The sequence below is a fragment of the Rhinopithecus roxellana genome, chromosome 3 (genome assembly GCF_007565055.1).
Source record: "Rhinopithecus roxellana isolate Shanxi Qingling chromosome 3, ASM756505v1, whole genome shotgun sequence".
Taxonomy (NCBI): Eukaryota; Metazoa; Chordata; class Mammalia; order Primates; family Cercopithecidae; genus Rhinopithecus; species Rhinopithecus roxellana.
Window position 1 is genome coordinate 37,681,531 of NC_044551.1, and position 26,808 is coordinate 37,708,338.

The 26,808-nt window shown below is 41.3% G+C and overlaps 1 protein-coding gene across 10 annotated transcripts in view; it reads right to left on the minus strand.

Annotated features, from left to right (window-relative positions):
• The window catches only part of GRIA1 (glutamate ionotropic receptor AMPA type subunit 1), a 326,518-nt gene that overhangs the window by 19,820 nt on the left and 279,890 nt on the right, over positions 1-26,808 (minus strand). For all 10 annotated transcript variants that reach the window (XR_004056469.1, XR_004056470.1, XM_030927894.1 and 7 more), the window contains one exon: positions 24,742-24,989. Coding sequence is in view for 8 of the 10 variants with exons in the window: in XM_030927894.1 (XP_030783754.1) it covers positions 24,742-24,989 (248 nt within the window). In the remaining 2 variants the exon portion in view is untranslated. The remainder of the gene's footprint in view (positions 1-24,741; positions 24,990-26,808) is intronic.

A 26,808-nucleotide genomic window follows, 5' to 3' on the forward strand; every position in this document is an offset into this window, starting at 1 on the left:
AGTTATCAACTTGGCAAAGTAGGGAGCAGGGGAAGGCACCTGGTTCACCCATTCCTCTGAGTGTTTCTCACATCACAATAGACATAGAGAGATATAAAAACAACATAATTGGCATTCTATTAATCAAGTCACATAAAGAAACAATTAGGCAAATTTCAGGAAAACCTAAGAAGTAGAAGAGGACAGAGTCAGATTAAGATGTAATTAAACATTTCAGACATTTCAGGACAGAGGAAAACGGATTCATCAGAAGGCAATGGTTGAGTCATTTTTCTGAGGCTTTCAGAACAATCTCACTTCGTTTACATGACTGCTGTTTAGGCTTAAAAGAGAAAGGCAGTGAGGATTATGAAACTCTTAGTTGGAATCACCATGCTCAATAGTTGACAGCTTTGGAGGACCATAGACACCTGCTCCAATAAGTCACGTTAGTATTCAACAAATCCCAAGGCAAGAGTTTCTGGCCACATCAATGACAACACGTACATATAACATATCCAGGGCCATCTGCAAGGGCCAAGGGAGTCCATCTAAATTTCTCTATGGACAACTCCTCACTTGCCCTCTGAGACCCTGCTCAAGTGTGACTTATAAGGGTTTATGTGCTGGGTCCATTGGTGCATGAGCTAGTTTGACTGGAACAATTTTGTTGACTGGGTTTGTCACCTCATCCTTCAACATCTAACCTAGTTCTTTAGACAAGGAGTTAACCATCTTCCAGGAGATAACATGCCTCATCTTCTATTTATCTGCTTTCTCCGAAGGATTACTCTGATGATGGTATCACCTTAAGTTGAGGTCATTGTTTACTTAACTTAGGTGAGATGGGTTCACAGACCATCATGAGGCAGTAATGGGATGAAGGAGGATGTCCTCAATGGTAGGTGGCAAGGAGCACTGATGGAAGGCAAATAAGCCATCAAACTCAGACTGCTCCCCTTTTACTCTTATGAACTCCGGGTACCTATTCCATTCCACTGCTGAATGTAGACAGTTGACACGGCAAACATTTTTATTTTCATTGTCTTCGTTATTTGTTTGTTTTTAAAAGAGCTGAACCTTGGCTATTTGGTGACTCTAGTGTGATCAGAGGCATGTTGATCCCTCCCTGGGAAACACTTTTGATTCACAGCAACTCTGTTTACTATAACCATTACCTTTTATTTATGCTTGTCAGTCGCTGGGCAGCTAACTAGACTGTGGCATATGGATCCCTGAAGGCAAGGAGAGAGACTCCAAATGCTGGTTTGCTGTCTGAAAAGGAGTTCATATTTATGATTTCGCTTACCCCACATTGGGATTTTAAATGTGGCAATTTTCAAGCTGGGAAAACAATTTCTGTTAACAGATCCCAGAAATGCACTCTTTAGTCTTTTAGATACCTTTACGGGCCAGTACTCCTCTCTCTCTCTCTCTCTCTCTCTTTCTTCCTCTCTCCTCTCTCTCCCTCTCAAAAGAAAGAAAGAAAGGAGAGAGAGAGACAGAAAGAAGGAAGAAAGGAAGAAAGCAAGCTAAAATGGTCTTTGTGCCTGAATAACACACAAAGGACATTTTTTCCTGAAAGAGGCTCAATGCTAGGGTAAGTAGATAGCCACTATCTCTGTTTCATTACCTTTCCTTCTCTTGTCTCCTCTACCTCTCCATTTTAAGGAAATGTATGTAGAAAGACTCAAAGTGGGAGAGGAAGGGGTATCAGTGCAGGGACGCAAGATAACTGGGCACAGCAAGGGAAGCTATAGGGACCAAGTGAAACAGAGAACAAAGGTTGGGGTTCCCAAGGTTCTCATTCTCATTTTTGCTGTGAGCTATAAGACCACTTTTCTGTATTAGAAATAAAGTCCTCACTGTTCCACTCAGGCAAAGAATTCAGTTTGGGGTCAATAGTGTGAAGAAGTGTTTAGAGAAAGTAAACAATCCTCACAGAGCCTCTCTCACAATGGGTAAGGTAGGAGGAATTTATGTCCTACATTGGTGGGCTCATGATCTCACAATCAGGTCAAATAAGGGACTGTCTAAAAAAGGTATTTAATTAAATTTCACCTCAAAATGATCTCCTTTCTGGAAGATCCTCTGGACTTGACTTTATCTCTTATGCTACAATGCTGTTCTAGCTCATTGGTGTGTTGGCTGGGTCTCCTCAAACAGACAGTTAGTTCCCTGGAGCTATGTTCTTTGTGATTTTAGATCCTTCCCCAAACCATTTAGTATGGGATATTCCATGCAGTGTAGGAGTACAACATTTATTACAGCATGCTCCATGCTGTGTGCTTTTTTTTTTTTTTTTTGCCAAATGAACAAATGAATGGCCAAAATCTAAATGCAATATCACCTATGTATCTATAACCTATGTGTCTCAGCTATTTGGTAAACTCACCTATCTAGAATACAACAGAAAAGGACCAGAAAGTGAGCAAAGAAAATGCACAGGGCTATAAGGTAATCATTGTAGCTAATATTTATTTCACTAAGGGCCTATTGTGGGCCAGGTATTGTACTAAGCCCTTTACATGCTTTATTTCATGTAATTCTTTTTTTTTGTTTGTTTTTTTGAGACGGAGTCTTGCTCTGCCGCCCAGGCTGGAGTGTAGTGGCCGGATCTCAGCTCACTGCAAGCTCCGCCTCCCGGGTTTACGCCATTCTCCTGCCTCAGCCTCCCAAGCAGCTGGGACTACAGGCGCCCGCCACGTCGCCTGGCTAGTTTTTCTTTTTTTTTTGTATTTTTTAGTAGAGACGGGGTTTCACCATGTTAGCCAGGATGGTCTCGATCTCCTGACCTCGTGATCCGCCCGTCTCGGCCTCCCAAAGTGCTGGGATTACAGGCTTGAGCCACCGCGCCCGGCCTCATTTAATTCTTATATGCCTATTTGGTTGTCATTTTTACTACTTCTATTTTACAGATAAACACTTAACTTGCCCCAGGCTGTCACTCAGCCCATGCATGTAACCATTGTGCTTTACACTGAGTGCAGGTGGGGTACTGTATGATCCTTGCCTGTGCTCATTTAGATCTTCCCCACCCCCACTACTCAGTCCTTTTTAAACTTCTACTTTGCACATAGTTTAATACCCAAGAATCTCCATTCTCTAAGCCCAAGCAGAACGAAGTCAGCAAATAAGAAAAGCCTCATCTTATGCCATTTCGTAAGATGCTAATTCACAACTTGACAACAAGGAAGGAGCCAAAGCAGGTTTTTTCTTTTCTATTAAATTTTTTTTTTTTTTTTTTTTTTTTTTTGGGTAATGATAAGGTCTCACTATGTTGCCCAGGATGGTCTCAAATTCCTGGCCTCAAGAAATCCTCCTGCCTTGGCCTCCCAAAGTGCTAGGATACAGGCATGAGCCACATTGCCTGGTCTTCTTCTTTTTTTTTTTTTAAGGAGACGAAAATGATGGTGCTAAAAGAATGGTGGCCTGGGGGCGATTTTGGTTCTGGAAAACTGCCCTATGATATTTGCCCTACAGCAGATTCACTGTATTCTAATCCAATGCCACTGATTATTGATCATGATAGAGTTATCCAGAAAGGTTGTATTTCACATGTTCAAAACAAAAGTTAAAGATGTGAGTTTGATTAAAAAATATTTCCTTTATAAAATATTACATTTGAAAAGGCCAGGACCCTTGGAAAATCTGGGCGTCTGGAATAGCAGAGGCTATCCCTTAGGCTAGCAGTAGTTCCCAAACATCTAGTTTTCACAGATAAGAAAAAAGTAAAGTGGGTGTGGGAGGACCAACATAGGTGTGTGTTAAATGTTAACTTGACTAAGTAGAAATGTTTAAAGAGAACAACTACCATCTGTTGGCAACTTCCTTTTATAGAAGTAAAGATGCTCAAATAATCAAAGAAATAGGAAGGACAACCTTGCAGAATAAAAGGAAGTCTTTAGGTTGAATGAATTTAGACACATTGCTGTTATTTTCCTAATTTTACCTCATGCTGGTGAGAACTTTGTCTTTGGCAAGCAGTGACTGGTCCATAGACTGGTGTTTGGAAGATGCTGTTCTAGAAAAATCAATGTCTTTCAGTTGGCTAGATCTGGGGTTCAGTTTTGCATTTTCATCATGCCTACCTAGGAACAACTCATTAAGGTCAATGTGGAATGTTTTGTTCTCTTCCCCAAGGTTCAAGTGGAGCTCACCAACTGTCTCTCAAGCCAGTGTTCATGTGTCCTGTTCATAGAAATGGGTACAAGAGGACCAACTTCAGTGGTACCTGGTTAATATCATTATTGTTATTTTTATGAGGAAAGGATTTTGGGGAAAAACTTTCAACTTGGGTTGTAATTGGTTAGCAAAGTAAGGCCATCTTTCTGTTATAAAAATTGCCAGTTTTCCTGGTGCTAAATTATGAAGGGAATATATTGTTTAAATTCTTTTATAAGACCAATTCTGATGGACCAGAAAACTATCTTTTTAATAAAAGGAGAGTTATGAAAAACAAGAGTTTTAGTGACTCATTAAGAACGCTTGAATATGCAAATAAGAGATTGGTCATTTTTTGTCTCGAAAAAATTAAAACAGAATGGGGTGAACCTCAAAGACTAAAATGTCTTCAGAGAATATGTGGGTATTCCAAGCAAGTGAGTGTTCCTTTTGTTATAAACTTCTTCCAAATGCATTAGTCTCCTACCTGCCTCCTGTGGCTTCAGATTTTCCACTTGCCCTCAGGGACCATCTCTGGGGTTAGCCTTGCTCTGAATGAAAACCCCCGGTACTGGGAAACTCTCACTGCAACTAACTACAACTAGCCCTAGGTTAATCTATGTCAGCCATCTGAGCTTCAGTGTCTCCACCTGTCAAATGAGATAATAGAAGTTCCAACTCAGAATTATCCAATGGACTATCAATGAGCTATTTCATAAACCAACTTAGCTACTACTATTTGTGATAAATAATAACAACAACAATATTACGATTACCATCGAACTGAACATCTGAATTAGGAGACCTGAGTTTAAATCTTAGCTCCAGCACTTATGGTGTGCCATTGGGCAAATCAGTAAACTTCTCTAAACCTCAGATTCCTATGTGTAAAAGAGATTATAACATACACTGGACCCATAACAGAAGCTCAGCAAATGCTCGTAAGCTCTAACTTACCTAGGATCAGAGGAGTGGAAAAGTAAAAGATGGCACAACATATGGATTAAGCTCTAGATTTTACCTGGAAATTATTTTACAGACTAACAAAAAAGATTTCTGAGATTACTTTATTTTCTTTCTCCTGAAAGTGGAAGTCAGTTGCCCACTGCAGTTAATTGGATATTCTTCATAGATTAGTGTTAATTAAGTTCAGCCTTACACATTTTAAAGAAATGTCTAAATAAAATGACTTGGAAATTGTTTTAGTTTCATGAGCTCAGAATGCTGTTGATAATTACATATATATGATCATGTATATACACAACATATATATTTATATATCATACATGTAGGGGATATATATATATATATATATATATATATATATGTAAAATATCAAAACAAGCATTAGAATCATACAAAGGAAGGTGATGGTCTTCCATTATGAACTTGTCCCATCTCCTTTGGAGTCTGGCACTCATTGTTAGACAACAATTTTAAGAAGCAATAACAAACTGGAGTGTGTCAAGAGATCAATTACCAGAATGATGTGGATACATCTGGAACCATCACATGTGTGGAATAACATTGAAGTAGGTGTGATTTAGGGCAAATATAAGAATTGCCTTCAAATATCTGAAGGATTAATTTAGAGAATTTAGAGAAAATTATACTATGGATTCCTAAGGAGGAGAACTATGACCAACAGGCAGAAGTCATGGAGGACATTTAAGTCAGTATGGAAAAGAAATGACAGTAGAGCCAAAGGAAAATGGAATTGGCTGTCTTAAGATGAAACCCTTGCAAAGGAGGCATTCAGAAAGATACTAAATCATTATTTGTCTTGATTTTATAGAAGGGACATCTACATCGAGTGGGAAACCATAATACTTTGTCATAAACCCACTTTAATAACCTTGAATATAGCTGAGCAGCTATTATGTGCTAGCACCACAAGAGGTCCTAGGTATATACTAATGCATAAGACAAACATGGTTCATGCCCTAGTGAGGCTTACAGTCTAATTGGAGAAACAGGCAATAAGAGAAAATGTGAAGTGTTATAAAGGAAACAAAAGGTGAAGTGACAGAAAATGTCAGAGGTAGTCAGGAAACATGGGTCTGAGGAAGTGACATTTAAGAAGAGATTAGAGGGGGAAGAGGACTGGGTGATAAGAGATCACATTTTTACTGGGAGATGACGTTGGAGAGGCTGGCAGGGACTCTGCAGGCCAGGATTTAGCATTTTATTCTGAGATTGGAGGGTCTTAGCCGGGGAATGACAGACCCTTTTAAACCGAGTTAATAAAGTTCTCCCAATGCAGGGAGGAGAAGGGACTAAAGGGAAGCAAGTGGGAAATGTGGAAGCCAATGAGAAGGCCAGTGGAGGAGCCCAGGCAAGAGTGAATTAAGGATTGGAAAGATGGACTGTACGTTCAGGATACATTTTGATGAAGGGAGATAGATTGGCTATGGGGGATTGAAGGAAAGATTTGAGCTGATTTTTTCCCTTGCGATTGTGTAGACTGAGGAACCATTTGTGGAGATGAGAGAGAGACTGAAAAGAGATGGATTTGGGAGAAGCCCAAGAGTTCAGCTTTGGATGCACTAAAAAAATTTTTTGTTGTTGTTTTTGACATGGAGTCTCACTTTGTCACCTAGGCTGGAGGGCAGTGGCTTGATCTCAGCTCACTGCAAACTCTGCCTCCTGGGTTCACACCATTTTCCTGCCTCAGCCTCCAGAGTAGCTGGGACTATAGGCACCTGCCACCACGCCTGGCTAATTTTTTGTATTTTTAGTAGAGACGAGGTTTCGCCGTGTTAGCCAGGATGGTCTCGATCTCCTGACCTCATGATCTGTCTGCCTTGGCCTCCCAAAGTGGATGCACTAAATTTAAGATGCCTGTGAGATGTCCAAGGGGAGAATCAGTTTTCTGGGAAGAGGCGCATCTGGAAGTCAAAGGAGATGGTCAAGCTGGATACATGAACTTGAGTCAATAAATTGATTAATAAAACAGACCTGCAAGGACAATCTGCCAAAATTTTGTAAAGGGCTCAGATATGGATGGCTATAATAATTACTTACTTGAATAAACAACCTCTGGGGAACTTTTCTTATGCTAAATTCTGTGCTTGGCACTGAGCAAAGTAAACAAACATAAAGCAAATAATCAAACAAAAAAAGAATAAGGCATGGTTTTAATTTGGCAAAGTTAGAGTCATCTGAAAATTCCAAGATTCAGAGAGATGTTCAGCATAAAGGAGATGATGGCTGTGGGTCATCAGGGGATGAAGCCAGGCCTGTAGTCACTGATGTGGTGACATGCATGGCATTTATTCCCCAAGAGGGCCAAGGAGCAAAAATAATCCTCAAATGACTGAGCCCTGACATTCAGCCACTGGAACTGGTAGGTCCAGGGGAGCATTCTAAATATTGAATTATTTTTGGAACTCTTGGGGAGGAAAGACTTGGTACTCTAAAGACGATTTCTAGGATGACCGTGTGCACATTAAGGTCCAATATGTCCAGCCTTGTGCTCTAAAGAAACTCAATTATCATATACTTGCAGAGAAATTAAAGTTTGAAAAAAGCAGCCAAGGGAGATATTTCAGATGATTTTAATTATGTCTCATAATTAAAATTAACTATGAAAAGCAAAGGATGGAATATTGGGCTTCAATTCTGTAGCAATTGTCTACACTTCCACTTCTGGTTTTGAAACCTTGAGTTTAAGCATCTGAGCAGTGTTGGATAAAATGACCTTCGGAATTCTACCCAGCCTATGATAATATGCTTTGCTTCTCCTCCCACAAAGGCAACTTCAAATTTAATCAGACCAGGCTGCTGGGCATCCTACTTTCTCAATCAGTGTGCCTCTGCCTGCTCCTGTGTGCTTGCTTCTTGCTGTTCTCCTTAACTTCTCTTTTAAGGCCTGGTTGCTCTGCGGTGCTCCCCATGTTTTCCTTGAATCTGCCCTTGAGCACTTCATTTCTCACTGACCTTTCCTTTAAGCTTGCCTGGCATCTAGCAGTCAGTTCACTGCATCGCCTAATGCTGTTTGATGTGTATTGGTCTTAGTCTTCAACTTGATTATAAGGCCTACAGAGTAAAGAGTTAGTGTCTTTGGGTCAACACTTCAAACATTTATGAAGATCAGTTAAATGTTAATCATTGTAGGTACTTACTAGGAATAACAACTTGAACAAGTTGTAAACCTCTTCCTTTAAGGACCATGCAATCTAGTATGCGAGGCAGAAATGTTTCTCAATAGTTCATGAAAGACTGTATCAGATTTTAAAATAAAGGGTTATGGAAGCACCAAAAAAGGAGAGAGGTGAATTCTGATAGTGGGTGGAAGTTAGAAAATCTTTAGGGAGTGTTCTGTGAAAAGGGCAAACTCCCCACCTGGGGAGTGTGGTCATGATGAGGGGAACTTCAGGGAGATGAGGTTAGAACAGCTGACAGAGTCCTAATTGTGAACTTCCTTGAATGCTATGCTAGAACATCAACACTTTACCCATTGGCACGTGAGATACGGGAGGTTTTTAAGCAGAGAGAGGCCTCAGACCAGCAGCCCATCTATACTCAGCAGAGTGAATGATATAGTCAGTTGTAAGCAAATATATACCAATTAACCGAAAAATAAAACGGCTCATATGAGAGGAAGAGACAAGGTTGAAAATTTTAACCCTGGATCCAGGGATCATGGAGATGGTGGGCCACTCCAAAGCAAGCAGGACTCATATGGAAACTTGAGGTTGGTTGTCAGTGGAAGAGGAACTAGAATTATTCTCTGAGATGCCAGAGGGCAGAATTAGATCAGGGAGACAAAACCACAGGGACACACATTGCTGCTTAATATGATGGCAAACCTGGAATTATTAGTGTCCTCTGGTAATTGCTACTTTAAAAGTGTGATTTGGTGGGACATTGTTCATGGGACAACTGTTTTTCAGGAACAACATGGAGGAAATTCACCAGCTAGATGGGGTTAAATCAGTGGTTCCCAAACGGCTCATCCAATGAGCTGGAACTGGTTTGTGATAGTTTTCACTCATCAATGGGAAAAGAAGGAAAGATAAGGGTTGTGTAGTGAGTTTTCAGGACGTTGAAGCTTTCCATTTAAAGGACAGATCTTTGCTCATAATTGATTGTTTCCTTCATTAATTTTTAGTGTTAATGTATTTCTTCTGTTATTAAATGATATTAATGAGAGATGGTAATTTTTTTGTTTCCTTTGTCTTTTCCTGGCAATATAAAATATTGTCAAGTGTCTACACTTTACCATTTTTTTTTTTTTTTTTTTTTTTTTTTTGTAATTTTACTGACACATGATATCTGTAGCTTGGGATCCGCTGGGATTCTAGGGGAAGGGACTTCAAGGAACTCCTCATCCACCCTTAAGAGGGGAGAACAGGTATTGATGAGTAAAGTTTAAACACATTTATGGGAGCTATTTAGGGTGAGAATTTGCTTGCACTGTATTAAGGGTCAGTGCACAAGTGAGCATGGTCCTTCTAACTCTTCCTTCCATGGGGCTTGAGGGTTCAGGGGTGCGGAGTCCTCTCTCTGTGAAGAAGGTCCAGATCACCTTTTCCTCCTCTCTCTTTTTACACTTCTCCCTGGACTAAGCAATCTTCCACGGTCTGTCACACATAGGCCTGTGGAGAATAAAAACCATTTCGAGGGGATGACAGAGAAACCTTCTCTGGGTGGATTTTTCTGCTTCTTTTCCAAGGCCAAGCCAGGATTCTTTTGCTGGGAATGGGGACCAGAGCCTCAGTAGGAACCAAAGCTCATTTACCCTGCCACTGCTGAGGAAAAGCGTGGCTGCATTTAGGTAGGACTAGTACTGATGGGCCTGGGTCCTGGATGCACTCTCTTAATGGCTTCCTTTGGACAATGGTCTCAAAGTCCTCCTCTGTCTTTAGTCCAGTCTATGACATCATTGGCTGTGTGGACCATTTAAGGTACACTGACTGGGCAGACAGCTAAGGCCCAAAAGGACTCTGCTGACTCAGTAGGTTGGGGTGATGAGGGAACTGGGAGAGGTTATCCAGTGACCAAGCAGAAAAAAATAGTGGCGTTGTATCAGGAGTTTCAATTAAAATGCAGACATCCCCGAGTTCATTAAGGTAGGATCAAAGTTCCCTTCACCCCTGACTATTCCAGATGGCATTCCCCTCTTGAGTATACTCAAGGAACAGAGAGTTCTGTGATCTTATGAGAAGAAATGCTGGTCAGGCAGTGAATCATCAGAAGACAGAGGCTTTGTCTTTGGTGTCTGACTGTACAAATGACACAAAGGAATTTTTTTTTTAAAGCAAACGATATATACAGAGTGCTCAATCACTTCATGCTGGGTGGAGGAAAGAGTCTGAAGGCGTGATTTGAGTTCCTCATTCATCTCTGATCAAATTATATGACATGTCATGTAACTATAACTAGGGTGACCAGCTGTCCCAGTTTTCCTGGGACAGTCTTGGTTTTTGCACCAAAAGTTCTACATCCTAGAAACCCCCTAAATCCTGAGCAAACCAGGGTGGTTGATGACCCTAACTGTACCTCAGTTTTCCCATTTGTAAAATGGGAATAATTGCATGCTTCTTCTGCCCCGACTGCCTGTAGAGTGGGGAGCAAATGAGGTGACAGATGGGAAAGTGCTTTGAGAGTAATTCTGGACAAATTCAGGTAGCTGGATTGGAAGCATGACTAAAGCTCACCACTACATTGGCACATGCACTACCTAGGACACTTTGCCACTTTGTGGAACCCTAGTCATCTTACAAGCTTCTGAAGTGTGTTGTTCTCTGCAAATACTCCAGGAGTGACCCAAGGCAGAATGGACTAAGCCTTCTGGTCCCATTGTACTTGCATGCTTTATCACAGCAAAATCATCATTCCCTTACCCATCTCCACTCATCTGATCTGACTGAGAGCTCTATTGGCAAGAACCCTGGACACTGCACAATAGGTAACACAGTAGCTGCTTCACAAATGTTTGTTGAATGAAGGAGTACTTTTTAATTTCTGAGATAAACCACAGGGGTTACTTGAACCCCTCAAAACTGCACAGCAGTTTTAAATGTGCAAATACTTATTTCTGGTCCTGTAACTTTCTTCAGGGTTCTGTGAAGAAACCTGGTTAAGTTAGGTGGAAACAGCTCAGAGACCTGGATAGGGATCTGAAATCTGGCTCCTCCAGCAGGAATTCTACAGACAGCAAGCATTTCTAAGGTATGTGTGATACCTAGCCCACCCCATATTGTGAGAAGCAGGTGTCAACCGTTCATTTGCAGCTCACAGTAAACCACATCTGGTCCTGTAATGCAGAATCATTTGTCAGCAGCAGCAGGCACACGGGTCTGTGTCAGACACCTTGGAGATGCTTGACAAAAGATAACGGAGGGAATGAATGAAGGTCCCCCCGCAATTAATGGAGGGAGTGGAAACACTATTCAGTACAAGAGCCAGCTCACTGGTCTCATCTCAGCCACCCCTGGTTCAATGAAAGGAAGAAAAGCCGGGCCAATTCTAAGGACTGCGTGAACAGGATGCAGAGGAGGCCAGCAGGTCCATTATTTTCTTGTGGACTTTTAAATACGCAGGATCACAATGCTGAAGAATTCTCCCCTTCAGTGGCAGAGAATGGCTCCTGAGGAAGAGAAGAAAACGGCTCCTGCAGGTCTCCCACCTCCAGCCTGACCCTGCTGGCACTCTCCCTTCTTCCTCTTCCTTTCCATTACCACCTCCAGCCCCTTATCTCTTGCAGCTCCACTGTATCTCTCATTTATAATGGGATTCCATGAGAAGTTTTGTTTGAGGAAGTGATTCCCTGCTGAAAACAGCAACAACAAAGATTGAAAAAGAATGCATGAATCACCCTTCCCTTCACTCCCGTATGGTATGCTTGCGGTGGCTTTCCTGAAATACCTTTCTCCCCATCTTCCTCCTGGCTGTTCTCTCTACTGGTTGAGGAACTGTTCAGGGACTGCTGCCTCCTCCTGGAGGCCTTCCTAGAGCTTTCACCTGGGGGACGGGCAAGGTATTAATTCTTAACTGCATGTTTTCCTCACTGTGCCTTGTTTATTTATCTATTTTTATGGTACTTCCTTTCTCCTTTATATTAGCGTTAGTTGCTACTGGGTTGTGCCTTCCTTTATCCTTCTCTTAAATGTGATCACTACTAAAAAAATTGTATAGTTTATATAAAAATTGAGATTTCTAGTTTATTTTGAACAGTGAGAATATGTGACAACATTCCTACATGTCAACATTAGACTGGAATGAGAGGAGGCTGTCCTGTCTAGATGAGACACATACCCTTGTTCACTAGCCTTCATCATTTCCTATGATCTTGCTGAGGTTCAGTGTCAGTTTTCATTTATAGCATTATGTAATCGACAAGAGCATAGACTCTGAATTCAGACTATCTGGGTTCAAATTCTGGCTCTGCCACTTACTCACTGTGTGAACTCTGACAAGTTAATTAGTCTCTCTGTGCCACTGATTCATTATCTGTAAAATGAGATTATTAATGGTACCTACTTCATTGGGTTCTTGTGAGGATTACATAAATTAGGAAATGCATATGAGAATTTAGAGATGGCTTGCTATAGATAGCAAGTGTTCAATAAATATTAACTATAATTATTATTTACCATAGTGCTTGCACTGTGGTTTTGTTTCTTAGAGAAATATTGTCTGTGCTCATGACTCTATTAAAAATGAGAAAACCACTTAGGGTTTACCCTTGGTCCATTTTACTCATCTTCTTTACCTGGCCCTGGGATGTTTGAGGTTGTGGTCCCTGCTCTAGATGATGCATCTTGGAAGTGCTGATGTCATAGCTTATTCATCGTTGTTTCCCTCAAGAGTATTGACTTGGCATTTTGAAAATACTGTACCTGGAATGTTGGTAGAATTAAATTGCATGACCATGGTCATGTACTTGCATTTTTTGCCTTTAGGATGTTTATTAGTAATGGCCAAAGAGACCTACAAGTTGTCAGCTGGTTTAATTTGTGTTATGTGGTCTATATAGTAGGACTAGTATTTCCTGCTTCTCCATGAATCAGACGGACCAGGCACAGCAACTGCTCGGAAAGTCACCACATACATAGAAGTTGACTAGGTAGGAACTGGTCTATGTGATAAGCAATCAGTAGGGGTTTCCCACAGGCTAAATTCTGTGCTAGATTCTCTGGGAGAGTTGGCCTCTGCTTCGTTGACCTGGAAATATGGGTAGGGGGCAGAAGGAAGCAATACAAGCCAAGATACAGGAGTGGGGGAAAGTTGTGTTTGTGGGCCACAGGGAGATCGGCTTGACTAATGCAGCTATTTTTTTTAATATTCCTCCAAAGGAATAAATTTTATTCCCAAGGGAATAAAGAATATAATTAAGAGGCCATTATCCTCTTTTTATTTGCTAGAAGTTTGTTCTGAGGAAGGATGAATAATATATGCAAATTTCCCTGCCTGATTTTCTTTGTTTGAGGACTCTGCTGGTTTACTGTGTGAGACGAGGTTGGTTCCTTTGGTAAGGATTCACCTGGGCTTTTGCCCCCTTTCCCTCTGAGGAACAGGCTGATTACATACGATTGTTAAGCCATGATCTTAGCCTGTGGGGCCATTCACAAAATGTTACAGGGACAGATGGCTGGGAATTTCTCAGCAGGGGTTCAGCTCAGGGCTACCCCTTAGCCCTTACTTTCTGCCTGCCCTCAGAGACTGGGCTTCTCAGACACTGGAACTTTCTACCTTCAGGCGTATGGATGAATGCAGTGTGGCTGTTACCTGAACATTTGGTATTCTGAAATTTCTGCCATGTTGCAATGTTAACAATCCTAGTGTGGTCTAGCCCAGAGAAGGTAATCGCCACTAATTTGGGTCAGATACTCACAAAAACAGAAGAGATGGTGAGTGTGGAGGGAAGCTGAAAGGGAAGGAGAACTGGGGGGAAGAAAGTGGATTCATATTCAATAACTCCTCACTTAGCATGAACTCTTCATAAGGGATTCATTGTATTCCCAAGACAATCTTGTGAAACTTATAGCAAGATCTCAATTGGAAGATGAGAAAATTAAGTTTCAAAGACATTAAATAAGGATAATTAACACTTGTCAGGCATTTTACTATGTGTCAGGCACTGTGCTAAACACTTTGTATTATCTCATCTAACCACATTTAACAACCACAGATATAAATGCCAGAGTTACCTCCAGTTTTTTACATTTGGTGCAAACTAAGTCTTAAGAAGATAAAGTCACTTGTCCAAGAAACAGTTGTTATTAAACAGCAGACCTGGGATTCATACCAGTCTTGACTTCTGGGTCATACTGCAGCTTGCTACTTTCTCAAGATCACATGGGACGTAAATGTGGGAGGCAGAATTTGAATTCAGGTCTCAGGAACACCAAAGCACATTTGCTTTCCAAACCCACAAGCCCCAAGTGGCAGAGCTGGGACAGATATCCAATCCGTCTCTCTCGTGGTCTTTGTATTACAGCATCTGCCTTCGTAGAAAACGCAAAAGACCTAGCAAGTCTGAAATTACGTTGCTGATAGGAGGGAGAGAGAGGAAAAAAAGAGATGCTATTTTTGACAGAGACAGCCTCTTAAAAGAAAGCAACATACAATTTGTATATCAGCAGGAGGAGCAGTGCTTCAGTGGGTAAATCACTGCCTTCACTGAGCTGCTGTTCCTACCTAGGTAAAGGCCATTCATTTTCCTTGCTCATCTTCCCAGATACATCCCTGCCACCTTACTCTCACCACTTTCCTCCTCTTTCTCTCTTTAATGTGTTGCTTTGCCATTTATGAGCTTCTCAACTAGGCACTATAAAATGGAGCTCTAAGCCAGGCATGGTGGCTCATGCCTGTAATCCCAGCACTTTGGGAGGCTGAGGCAGGTGGATCATGAGGTCAGGAGTTTGAGACCAGCCTGGCTAACATGGTGAAACACCGTCTCTACTAAAAATGCAAAATTAGCCTGGTGTGGTGGTGCACGCCTGTAGTCCCAGCTACTCAGGAGACTGAGGCAGGGGAATCACTTGAACCTCCGAGAGGCGGAGGTTGCAGTGAGCCAAGATTGCACTATTGCACTCTAGCCTGGGCAAAAAGAATGAAACCCCATCTCAAAAATAAATAAATAAATAAGTAAATAAATAAATATATAAATGGCTCTAACAAGAGTTAGTGCCCATTTGTCTTTGTGATTTCACCAGGATCCTCCAAAATAAATTAGCAGTGTGGATCTGCAACCTAGCCTAGTGCTTCGAGACAGAGTGCTTAGTTTGTGGAGGCTACCTGACATCTCATGTGCCCTGATGTTTTCCCTGGACATTTTGAGGATGCCAACTTTTAAGGCAGTGATGCGTGTCTTGATTAGCACAGAGGTGGGTTGTGGAAAGAATGAGGGTTTCAGAGTCAGGGTTTGTACCTAAGCTCTGTTCCACAAATCACTTTGAGAACCTGGGTAAAGCATTACCCTCTGAATCTTAGTTTTCTAAACTGTGAAAGGGAAATGATAATATCTAAATCAAAAGGTGAAGGAAGGATTAATGTGCGACCATCACAGGGCACTGAATGCATTGCCCAGCACATCATTGGCATAAAATGGATGTAAGGCCCCCCTACCCCACCCTCTAAACTTATGGCACAGTTGGTTTAAAATGACCTGTTTTTCATTGCTGAAAGAAACAAAAAACATATGGAATTTTCAGGAGCATAAAATCCTTTAGGAATGTTTTTGCTTCAATCTGTCATGGGCAAGCAGGGGAACCTTAATATGCATCAGATGTACAGTTTTGCATTTTTATGTAGGTATAGGGTAAGATATCCACCTGTGAAATGACTCTGACCCTAGAGAGGTTCCTTTTCCCCAACAAATACAAATGGTGCAGAGTCAAGCAAGGATTCCCTAGGGAATTCAAATAGAGCAGAAAGCAAGCCATTTCCCTTATGAAATCTGTTTTCTTATTTGTATATTAGTTGGATAGGACCATTGCTATGTGTGTGTGTGCGCGCGCACGCGCACGCGCGTGTGTGTGTGTGTGGTGGGGGTGGGGATTAAATAATCTTTATTATCTGAATAATCATCCCTTCCTCATAATTTACCTCCTTATATCTTTGAGAGGGCATTCTTGCTTAATGAGTGAGAAGAGGTCTGGAGTCAGGTTGAATTATGTGATGAAGATGAAAACAATATTACCTCCACGGTGTTGTTAGGATTAAATAAGATAATGCACATCACTTCTTAGGAGTGCCTGAGATAAGTCAGCGCTCAATAATGTTAACAACAAGTCTTATCACCACCCCTAAAATGCTAAATACAGCGCTTGCCACTCCTTTGTCTGGACTTTTGCGCCAGACTACTGCACCAGTCTCTTAGGAAGCTTTCTCGGTATTCTCCGTAATGCATCCCACGTGCGTTACACGCGTGGTGTAATGCATCTTGACCTGAGAAAGCTTCTGAATTGATGCAGCTCTCCTTTGCAAACCTCCAGTGTCTATTGAAACACACACACATACTCTCTCTCTCTCTCTCTCCTCTCTGCCTCCCTCCTTCCTTTGTCTCTCCCTTCCAACCTTCCTCACTCCCAACCTCCCTCCCATTTTTTTCTATCTCCCCTTTTATCCCCCAATTTCCTCTCTCTCTTCCTTTCTCTCCAGCTCTTCTGAGGACGCAAGTAAATCCAGCCTCTCTACTCAGAGGGCTTTGTCTCTGATCAGGCCCGACCTGGGTCACAGAGTTCATGGGGTTACCATGACAACAAGCATCCCTGGCTACCCATCAGGAGGTAAGGACCAATTGAAAGGGACTGTCATTTCCCTGGGACATACTGTATTTATCAACAGCAGGCTCTGCACCAGTATTATACTATGGGAAGACAGGCTGTTACTTGTGAGGGTGGGAGGGAGGGAGAAAAAGAAATATTAGGGTTTTATTTTTTAGCATGTTCTCTGTGGGGGAGGACCACAAATTGTTCTCAGAGACATTTTATTTCTAATGCAGCCAGTGTATGTGAGGGGGATGAGGGTGGGGCTCATGTGCATTTCTGATGAACACAGTTGGTTTTACAAAAAAGAAAAAAATAAGTTATTTGGCTCAAAAGTGTCTTTTTAGTAGGTCTAATGGAAGGAGGAGAGTGGTAGAAAATGAACACTAGTAAGTATCTTCTGTAACAGGCACTTCATGCTATTTCATCAGATTGTCAAAGCAGCTGCACAAAATTATTATTCCAGTTTTTCAGATAAGAAGACAGAGGCTTATGAAGTTCTAGTGACTTACCCAGTGAGGTCAAACTCTTGACTGGAGGTGATCTGACTCCAGGAGTTGTGATTGTGAACCATTCCATGAGGATTCCTGGTCACCCCCCATCATATCCATCCCCCTGCTTCTTCAGAGCCTCTTCCTCATGTTCTGCCTCCTCAGACTACACGCACGTCGCCTCCCTGACCTCTTCTAGCCCTCGTTTCCAGAGTGGACTGCTGTTTACTTAGAACAGAGGCACCTGGGGGACTTGTTCAAATTGCGTATTTCTGGATCTGCAAAATCAGAAGTCTCAAGGATTGGAGTCTAGGAAGGGGCATTTTAAACCAGCTCCCCTAAGTAATTTTGATACACACTGAAGTTGGGAAGAGATCTTCAGAGCAATAGACTCAATGCCACACAAAAAGGAACTTGCTTATTTGTTTCCTAATTATTTTCTGGGTCAATGTGATTCTCTAAAAGAAGAGAACTCTCTATGGCTTTCTGTAACACTCAGGTCAGCATTAGGCAAAATGGTCAGTTTACCACAGCTGGATTTTGCAGTAATAAAAAAGAGAGGTTACACTCCTAGAATTTTGAGTTAAGATTACAAAAAGGACCATAGCTTGATATTCTGAATGAAAATTTAGTAGCAGCTGCAAGAAGGGAAGAGACCATGTGGATCAGGTTATTAAAAAAACATCCTGAAAGTAGTCAAGACTCCTATACCCTTGGTTTAGTTGAGAGAATCTCAGGGAAGGCCTACTGGACCTCATGGAAGATACAAGCATGTTTTATCATCCAGTGTCGGGGATGAGCAACTAGGAGGAAACCCTCAGTCCCCGAAAGTGAGAGCCTTCCCTACAAAACCTTGGTGATACCTCTTCTTGACTCACAGCCTTAACTACCCTTCTTTTCTTTAGCCAGATGCCAATAAGCACAAGCAACTCTTGCTAGATTATTTTGCAGCACAAGGTTGTGTGAAGAGATAAAAAATATACTCAGTGGGAATGCCAGTGAGGCTAAAATGGTGATGAACAATTCTGGGCTCGTGTCATACTAAAAAATTGATAAAGGCCAGATACAGTCAATGCAGCAGGGAGTAACTAAAGGTGATCAACGGCCTTCATCATTCTTGCTGGTGTACTGGAAAGCTTGTGTCCCTTCCAGGGATGCCTTTCTTAACCAGGTAGGCATTTCAGAGGTAAAACTGAGGTGGCAGCAACTATTCTGTCTGGGAGGTAAATCCCATATCTTCCCATTTTCTGTCCTTGCCAAAATCAGTTTGTACCCGGTCAAGCCTTAGGCAGGAGCACAAAAGTCCCAGAAAGCTTACGTAACAGACTTCTTTTCCAAACTTCCCAGCTTTAAAGTGAAGGATGTGACTAGTGATGAACAAAGAGTCCCCCACTTCTCCCACGTGTCTGCATCCCATTGTAACTCATGACCACATTCATTACCTTCTACCAAGATGACCACAACAGCTTTCTAAATGACTTTCTTGCCTGTGATCCTCCTCTCTCTGATGCACATTGCAAACCACTGCCAGGGTAATCTCCAGGAGCCTGTCTGATCATGTCCCTCCCTGTCAATGACCTTCAGTGGCTCCTATGGACATAGTAAAACATGCAGAGACATTTGAGATTCTTCACAATATGACCACAGTCAATCACTCCTACCTATTAATGAATTCTCTGGTTAAAGTGGACCCCTTGTCATTCCTGCAAACAAGCCCCATGTTTTTTTTTTTCTATTTCTGCATTTGCTGTCTTTTCTCCTTCAGCCCCTAATATGAAGCAGCATCTCCCCACTTCACATCTATCACAATTCTTCCATCATTCTTCCACAATTCTTCCAGTGGTGGAAGAATCTGCAATTTTTTTTGAGTGTTTTTTTTTTGAGCTCTGGACACTCCTTTTTTTTGAGTGTTTCTGATTCTTTTATGGCATTGGTAGGATAACAGGTATCTACATAATTCTGCTCATGAGCCATACTTGATGATGCATTATTTAGGTACCGGGATTGCGTCTCTCACCACCATTCCCTGCAGCATTATGCACAGTGCTTTGTGTGAGAAGGTATTTGGAAACCAATCGGTGAAGCTAAATGGAACGCACAGGGAGTGGGTCTCAGACCTTCCTGGGTGTCCATTACCTGGTAAGCTGCAGGGTGAAGTTGTACTGCACTCCTGCCCCCTTGGCCCATACATCTGGCATAAACAAGACACGTGACAGAAGACAAACATGTCATGATCACAGAGACCAAAGAAGACTCCATGTAACCACAGTCACAGTTAAAGACCAGACTTTGACCAATGTCCTGATTAGGGTCTAACTCTTAGCAAATCTGTTAAACTCCTGGTAGATAGTTTGTGAAAGAGAATCATTAGGTAACATTTCAACTGAGGCCAATCTGGTATGGATTCTTTCTTGGGCTTATAAAACATGGGCTATGCCCCCTTACTTAGGAAGTTTGAACACTTAGAAGGAAGTGTTCATCATAATAAAGAAAAGACATTTCAGTTTAGGCTAGCAAGATACATTAAGTTGGCACCAAAAGGGCCAATAGATCATAATTAGTAGATTTACCAGTTGCCTTTCCCTAGTGACTGGCATTGGCTGCATAGGTCTTTATCCACAACCTGAGGGCTCGTGAAACATAACAGCCCCTCTCCCACCCCCAAACATGCAGTGACAGCCAACAAACAGCATCTGTTTCAAAGAAACGCCACCTGTCCAAATGGAAAATCAAGCATTGAACCACCTCGCTTCATCAGAGTATTTGTTTCCAGAGCAGAAGAAACAAACAACAACAACCAAAAACCATTCTGTCGCTAACATAGCTTTATAACACTCTGTGGGGACCATGGCCTGGCTTCTGCCAAGTAGACTTGGCAAGTTTTGGAGGAACATTTGGGCCTTAGGTGTCAGTTCTCTGATCTTCTGAAGCATAACTGGGTGATCTGTCTTGGAGAAATCTGGAGCTTATTCTAGGCAGGCTGTAAGAGAGTGAATGCACCACAGGCACAGCGAAGTCTGGCTTTATGGAGAGAAAGTAGTGGAGGAGGATGGCCAGGAAGGTCCTCTCTTGATACAAGTACAGGCAGTAAGCCTGGAGGACATCTGCCTGTGAAAGCTGCAAAAACCCTACCTTTGATTGGGTTGAAGAGAAGTTTATAATAATACCTGTAACAAACTCAAGCACTTTTTGTGGTGTAAACACTTCCAAAGAGTTTGCAGCCTTGTGAGTAGTTAAACAGTCTTTTAAAAAAGTATTTTTTTATGATTCAAAATCATTAGAATGAAATTGGATTTCTTCTGCCAGGTTATCTTTAAGCATATATCAGCCCCTCTTCAACGGGTCCAAAGGAAGCACAAATGTCTTTACTCTTCTCCTTACTGTCCACCTCTGTCATGCAGAATGGTTTCCTGGGATCAAGTCAGTGGATCTAGGATTGCTGGAGCAGGCACATGTGTTTGTGGTATTTGATCTGCTATAACTCTTTGGAGTTTGACCATGTCTTGGGTCAAATGGCATCATATGGGGTGTGGAAAAGAGTTATAATGGAAACCTGGCTGGAGTATGTGTGTGGGGGGTGGGCTGTGGGGGAGGCATGGTTACTCATATTTTCTGCAACCATTCTTCAATGGTGTGTTTTGTGGAACCTCTACATTATTGGTTGCTAGCAGTGTTCCCTTTTAATGCACAGATGAGAAGCAGAATCCCATTAAGGGTAGAGAAACTTTCCCAGGCCAGACACTTGAGGCCCTCTTAGGACGAGTGTTACTCTTCTGTTTTTGAATCCGGAATTATCATGGTCCCATGACTATCATCAAGTTTGCATTGGAGAGAAAGGAGCACTGTGGGAAGACAGGAGCATATGACCATCAGTTGGGTGTTCTTGACTTGCAGTTCAGTCATCAGTGATCTGCATTTGAAACATGTTGTTTTTTCATTTCTCTCTTCTTTTCTCTTGCTCTCTTCTTTGAAATCAATAAATGGCTTGTTACGTGTTTTACAGAGATGTATGCAAAAAAATTAGTTTTTTCTTTATTATGAAGCAGAATTATTTTCATCATTTGTTCCAGAAACTGTCTTTCAGCAAGCAAATCCATAAAAGCAGGGTTACTCCTCAAAGGAATGGTGCTGGGTGTGTTAAAGTCAGTGTCCATTATCACTTTTTGCCTTCAGAGTGGTGAGTGGCTGCTCTGGACTTCAAAGATCTGGTTTTAATTCCCAAGTTGGTGGTTATTTGGTCCATGTGAGTAGGTGCAAAGAACCTGGCCCAAGTTCAGTCCCCTGCCTTAAATGGTGCTGTCATCCATAAAGCCCAGTGCAACATTAGAGTGAGTTACAGCCGTAGGCTCTGAAGTCAGACTGCCAGGGCTTTAAATCTGGCTTCTGCCTTATTAGCTGTGTCAACCTGATTAGGCAACTTAACCCTTACTCTGTTTCCTCATCTGTAAAATGGAAATAATGGTACTTCATAGGCATGTTGCAAGGGTTGTAAGAGGTAATGCAAGTACCACAGTGAGTGGCACTTAATAGCCACTGACTCAGTGATGATTTTTATTATAGTGGAAAGTCATTTGAGTGCCAAATGGCCTGATTTTTAGGTTCGTGTCACTCCAGTATTTCCAGTAGCAGGAAATATACAGTATTTCCTGAGTTGTTGTTACCTTACCTTGTTCCAGGAAACGGTGTGTGGGATGGGATGGCAGAGGTACTCTATTGATTGGACAAATTATGTTGTGTCTGTGCTTTGTTTTCTTAACTTCACATCCACGTATTTATGTGGATGTCCTTGACTCATGAAACCTTCAGTGCATTGTAATATTGCAGTATCACTGATGTTCCTGGAACTATAAAAACTCATTCTCTACTTTGAGTCTTTCTAGGTTGATGATCAATAACTTTCTGAGATAAAAGCCTCTTCCTTGCCAAACAGTATCATTTGAATCCCCTTTGAACTTTGCTCAAACTTGTAAAGAGTGTTTTAGATTCTACCAGGCAAAAATACATGACTGATAAATACCAGACCATTTATCTTCATTAGTTCATATTCAATTATGTCTACACTTCTCCAGGTATCTTTATTCTCTCAATTTTCAGATAATTACTTAAAGTTCTTCAAAGTATTTTCATTGCTCTTTGAATAAGGACAAAAGTTCTTTATAAAATTCTTCCCCACTTCATCCTCCAATCTCAGCTTAAACATTTCTCCTCTGTATTACTACCTGTGTTCCAAGAACACTTAGTGGCTTTTGGTTAATCGACCGTGCAATGATTTCTTGCCTTAGAATCTTTGCACATGCTGTTTCTTCTGCCTCAGCTACTCTTTTCTTCCCTTCTCCTCCCTTCACTTAGTTGACTCCTATTAATCTGTCAAACTTCAGCTTGAAAAAAACATCCTTGGACCTGTCTTCCCAGCCATGCCCCACTCATCCTGCGACCAAATTGAACCTTATTAAATCTGGGTGTCTTTGAGATCTCTTTGTCTTTATGGTTCTGCACTTTCAATTGAATCAGCTGCTGATTTTTATCAATTTATTATGCTTAAGACTGATTTTCAAATCCAAGGGTTTACGCTTTCCATAAATTCCAGAAAATTTCTTTAAAACATTGCCTCCACTTCATTCTCTCTTGTCTCTGTCTGGAACTCACAGCAGACTCAATTTTTTTTCTTTTTCACGTCTCTTAAACTCTTTGTTACATTTTCTTTCCATCTTTCCGTGTGTTATTCTGGGGACTTTTCTTTGATTCCCCCCCACCCCCGAGTGGATAATTCTTTCTTTAACTTAATCTAATTTGCTGTTCAACCCCTCCACTGAGATTTTATATAAATGAATGAATTTTTTTTATTTCTATAGGTTCTAATTCAGACTTTTTTGAATATACCTGGTCTTTAATGATAGTGTATTTTTCTCTTAAAATGTTTTTGATTACTTTTATGTCTTTAGTTGTACTGTCAATTGTTGCGCATGTAGATTGTCACATGATTTATACCTTTGCTCTGCTTAGGGTGGTCCCAGAATAATAAGCTTACGCTTTTAGTTCTGGTTTTGATTTGTTTTTTTTCTTTTTGGTTCTAGGGATTTCTTAACTTGCATTTAAAAGGCTATTTGTTATATCTTATCCAGCATATCTGGTTGTTTCATAGTGAGAATTTTGTTCTGCTACATTGCAGGAAATAGATGTCCTCTAGGTCCCCGTTTATAGACTGTCCTAGTATCTATTAGAATTGTCATTAAACATTAATCATTTCTTTAATGTCCGCCTCTCCTGCAAGAATGTAGTTGCATGGGGGCAGGGACTATGTCTTTTTGTTCAAAACTGTAGCTCCAGCTACTAGCCCAGTCCCCAGAACAATGTTGGGGCTTAGTACTATTAAGATAAATGAATAAAGTGGAGGCAGAGGTGGACAAGGGTATCATATCCAGATGGGTTAGGAATGCCTCTCCATCATTTTGCAAACTTTATTAATCCTTCTTACCCTTCCTGAAATGCAACATTTCCCCCAAATGATTGAATTCTTCTGTAATTGACGTAATGTCTCATAGGTGACTTCACAGTGTACTGTTTTCAGTGACCTTCAACATAAATTATATTTATGTTGAACTCAAACCACCTCAGACCTAGGAAGGGCTGGGACAATTATTCTCCCTCTACAGATGAGGAAACTGAGGGCTTGGAGATGCTATGTTTTACCTTTTGTAAGACAGTCAGAATTAAATCTAGGTATTCTGACTCCATGTCTACAGGACTCTTCCTCAACTGTTGAAAATGCATATCATGATTTCTTTACATGAAAGTAAAGTTGAATGTGCTTCTTTACCAAACTGTCTATATCTTGCTAAATAAATCAGTCTCTAGGTAAGAATAGGTGCTACAATTAATTTGGTGCTATTCATTAGATACTATTTTGATTTCCACAGCCAGAGTCTCAGGACTCGAAAGATTTGATTTTTCATTTGGACAATGTGTTTATGTTTCTTTTGAGACAAACATTATAAACCACCTTCTGTCAAAGAATTCAGGTTGCTGGAGAACTCTGTTCATTGCGTTGTTGGATGCAGGGGTGTCTGGTAAAGGATGGGGTGTTACAGATCACATGACAAAAGCACAAGGTTCATTGATGTTTCACACACTTGGAGGAGGAAGGTGAGGCATAGGGGAAGAACACATGGGCAGTGACAGTCACAGCAAGCTGAGGCCCCCAGGTCAATTTCCAACCTCAGGGCTGAAGATCTTGGGTGGCTGGAATCTTTCAGGCCCATAGGTGTTGAAGAAGAGCCCCCTCGACAGCTTGCACTGTGGCATTGGAGCCTTGTAGCAGACACCAAAGCTTCATTCCTGAGATAGGGAGGGGAGAGGGAGTACCAAGGAAGCAAATCTTGGCTACTTACCTCAGGGCAGACCCCTTGGGTGTCGCAATGCCATAGCCTTTGGAATCCAAGTTACCTCCCACCTTCATAGTGTCACAGGGTTTCCGCTGCTCAATGTACTCATTCATGGTGGACTCCAGGAGGTAGGCATATTTGCCTTTGGATTTCCTCACTCGAATCATCCCTTCCTCTGTGGTCCGCACAAAAACTGATGGCTCTGCTGACTTCATGTATGTCCACATCTTCTCAAACACGGCAATTTTAGACCTCTGGCAGGGAAAGAAACAAAGCTGGAATTAAGTGAGCTTGGAATTGGGGTCGGCGCATGCATTAATGAAGAGCTGAGTGTAGCTTGATCACACATTCATGAGCGAGATTAGCTCAGGAAGAAACAAATTATGAGTGATTGCAAAATAAGAGGCTCTAATTAGTACCAGTAGGTTCCAAAGTACAAATATCTTGCAAATTCAGAATGAACAGAATAGCTCAGAATCTTTTAATTACTTCTGAGTAATTATATTCCTCCTAAACAAGGGGAGAATTAAGAAACTGGGGCCCTGCCTGACTTTTAAATACATTAAAGGACATATCTATTGTTCAATAAGGCCATATTTATACTAACCAGAAGAACTAGACAGCTGAATATCAGTGGAATCTGATTTCATTATTGGAAGAAAACACTGCAGAATTTCTGGATCATGGGTAGCCAAGTTCTAGTCATCCTATATTGTAAGACCTGTCCTCAGAATGTATTAGGTTGATGCAAAAGTAATTGAGGTTTTTTGCCATTACTTTTAGTGGTAAAAAACCTCAATTACTTTTGCACCAATCAAATATATTGTTGTCTAATAAAGCTGATAACTTGGGACCAAATATTGTCATCTGCTTACATTTTAAAATCTTCCAAACATGGCCCAACTGCCTTCCTTATTTCCCCCTAAACTCACCTTGGGCCTTCTCCCCTTTGGGACTTTGCTTGGACTGTTTATTCCACTTGAGATGCTGGTTCTGTCTAACCAAATCCTTGTTTCATAGAACAGAATAAATCCTATATATTTAGAGTCCACCTCAGTCCCAAAGGCAATGGTTTTTAGATTCCAGTAGGCACCATTATCATGTACATTGATTGTTAAAATACAGATTCCCTAGCTCTAAATCTAGAGATTCTGAGTCAGCAAGTCTGAAGTGGAACCTGGATACATCTTTTTCAGGAATTGTCCCCACCAGGTGATTCTGATCTGTGTGGCCTGTGTGGCCCTCACTTTGAGAAACAGTATTGTGAGGGTTGATATTCCTATGGGACACACTGCGTGGGGCACTCACTGGATGGCCAGGCTAGACTGCTAGGACTGCAAGTCGTCTCTTCTTGTATGTAGTCTCAAGTATGTGGAAGCTACTTGAAAGAATGTCTTCCTTCCTGTGGGTCCTTCACAGAGTCGAATTGAGTACCTTGCACATGGTAGGCCCCTAGTCAGGGCCCATGATCCAGGACCACGATCAAACTTCTCATTTAGCGTACTATTTCTAAATGGTGACCTTTTCCCAAAGGGTAGATGTATTTTAGGGATACTAAAGTCTGGCTATTACAAATGTTTCCTAAACGGACAAGTGTTAAATACATGTAAGGGACTACTTTCTAAAAACAGTTGTTGTTAGAGTCACATATTCTATATAATTCAGTGGTTAATACATAGATTTCATATTTATTTAATATAAAATTATCATTATACATGCAGCGTATCACTTTTTTCTGTATACAAGTATCAGGTTTATTTCCTTGATATTAGTGCACGGCAAGTGTTGGTAAGATACTGATCTACAATTGTCATTTGAGCCAGCTGATCAATAAAGATATTCGGGGCCCAGGAAAATCACAGGTCTCGAGGGAAAAGTAATGGAAATAGTTGCTATTAAAACTTCAGTTTTAATAGCCTATAATTAGATAAACTATATCACTCGGTTTTACAGTCTGGTTTACAATTTGGAAAGGACACTGGACTGGCTGTGAGGAGCCCTGGATATCAGTCTTAGTTCTACTTCTCACTCATGGCTTTGTTTATGGAGAATCCCTTCTCTTTGGGCCTTAGT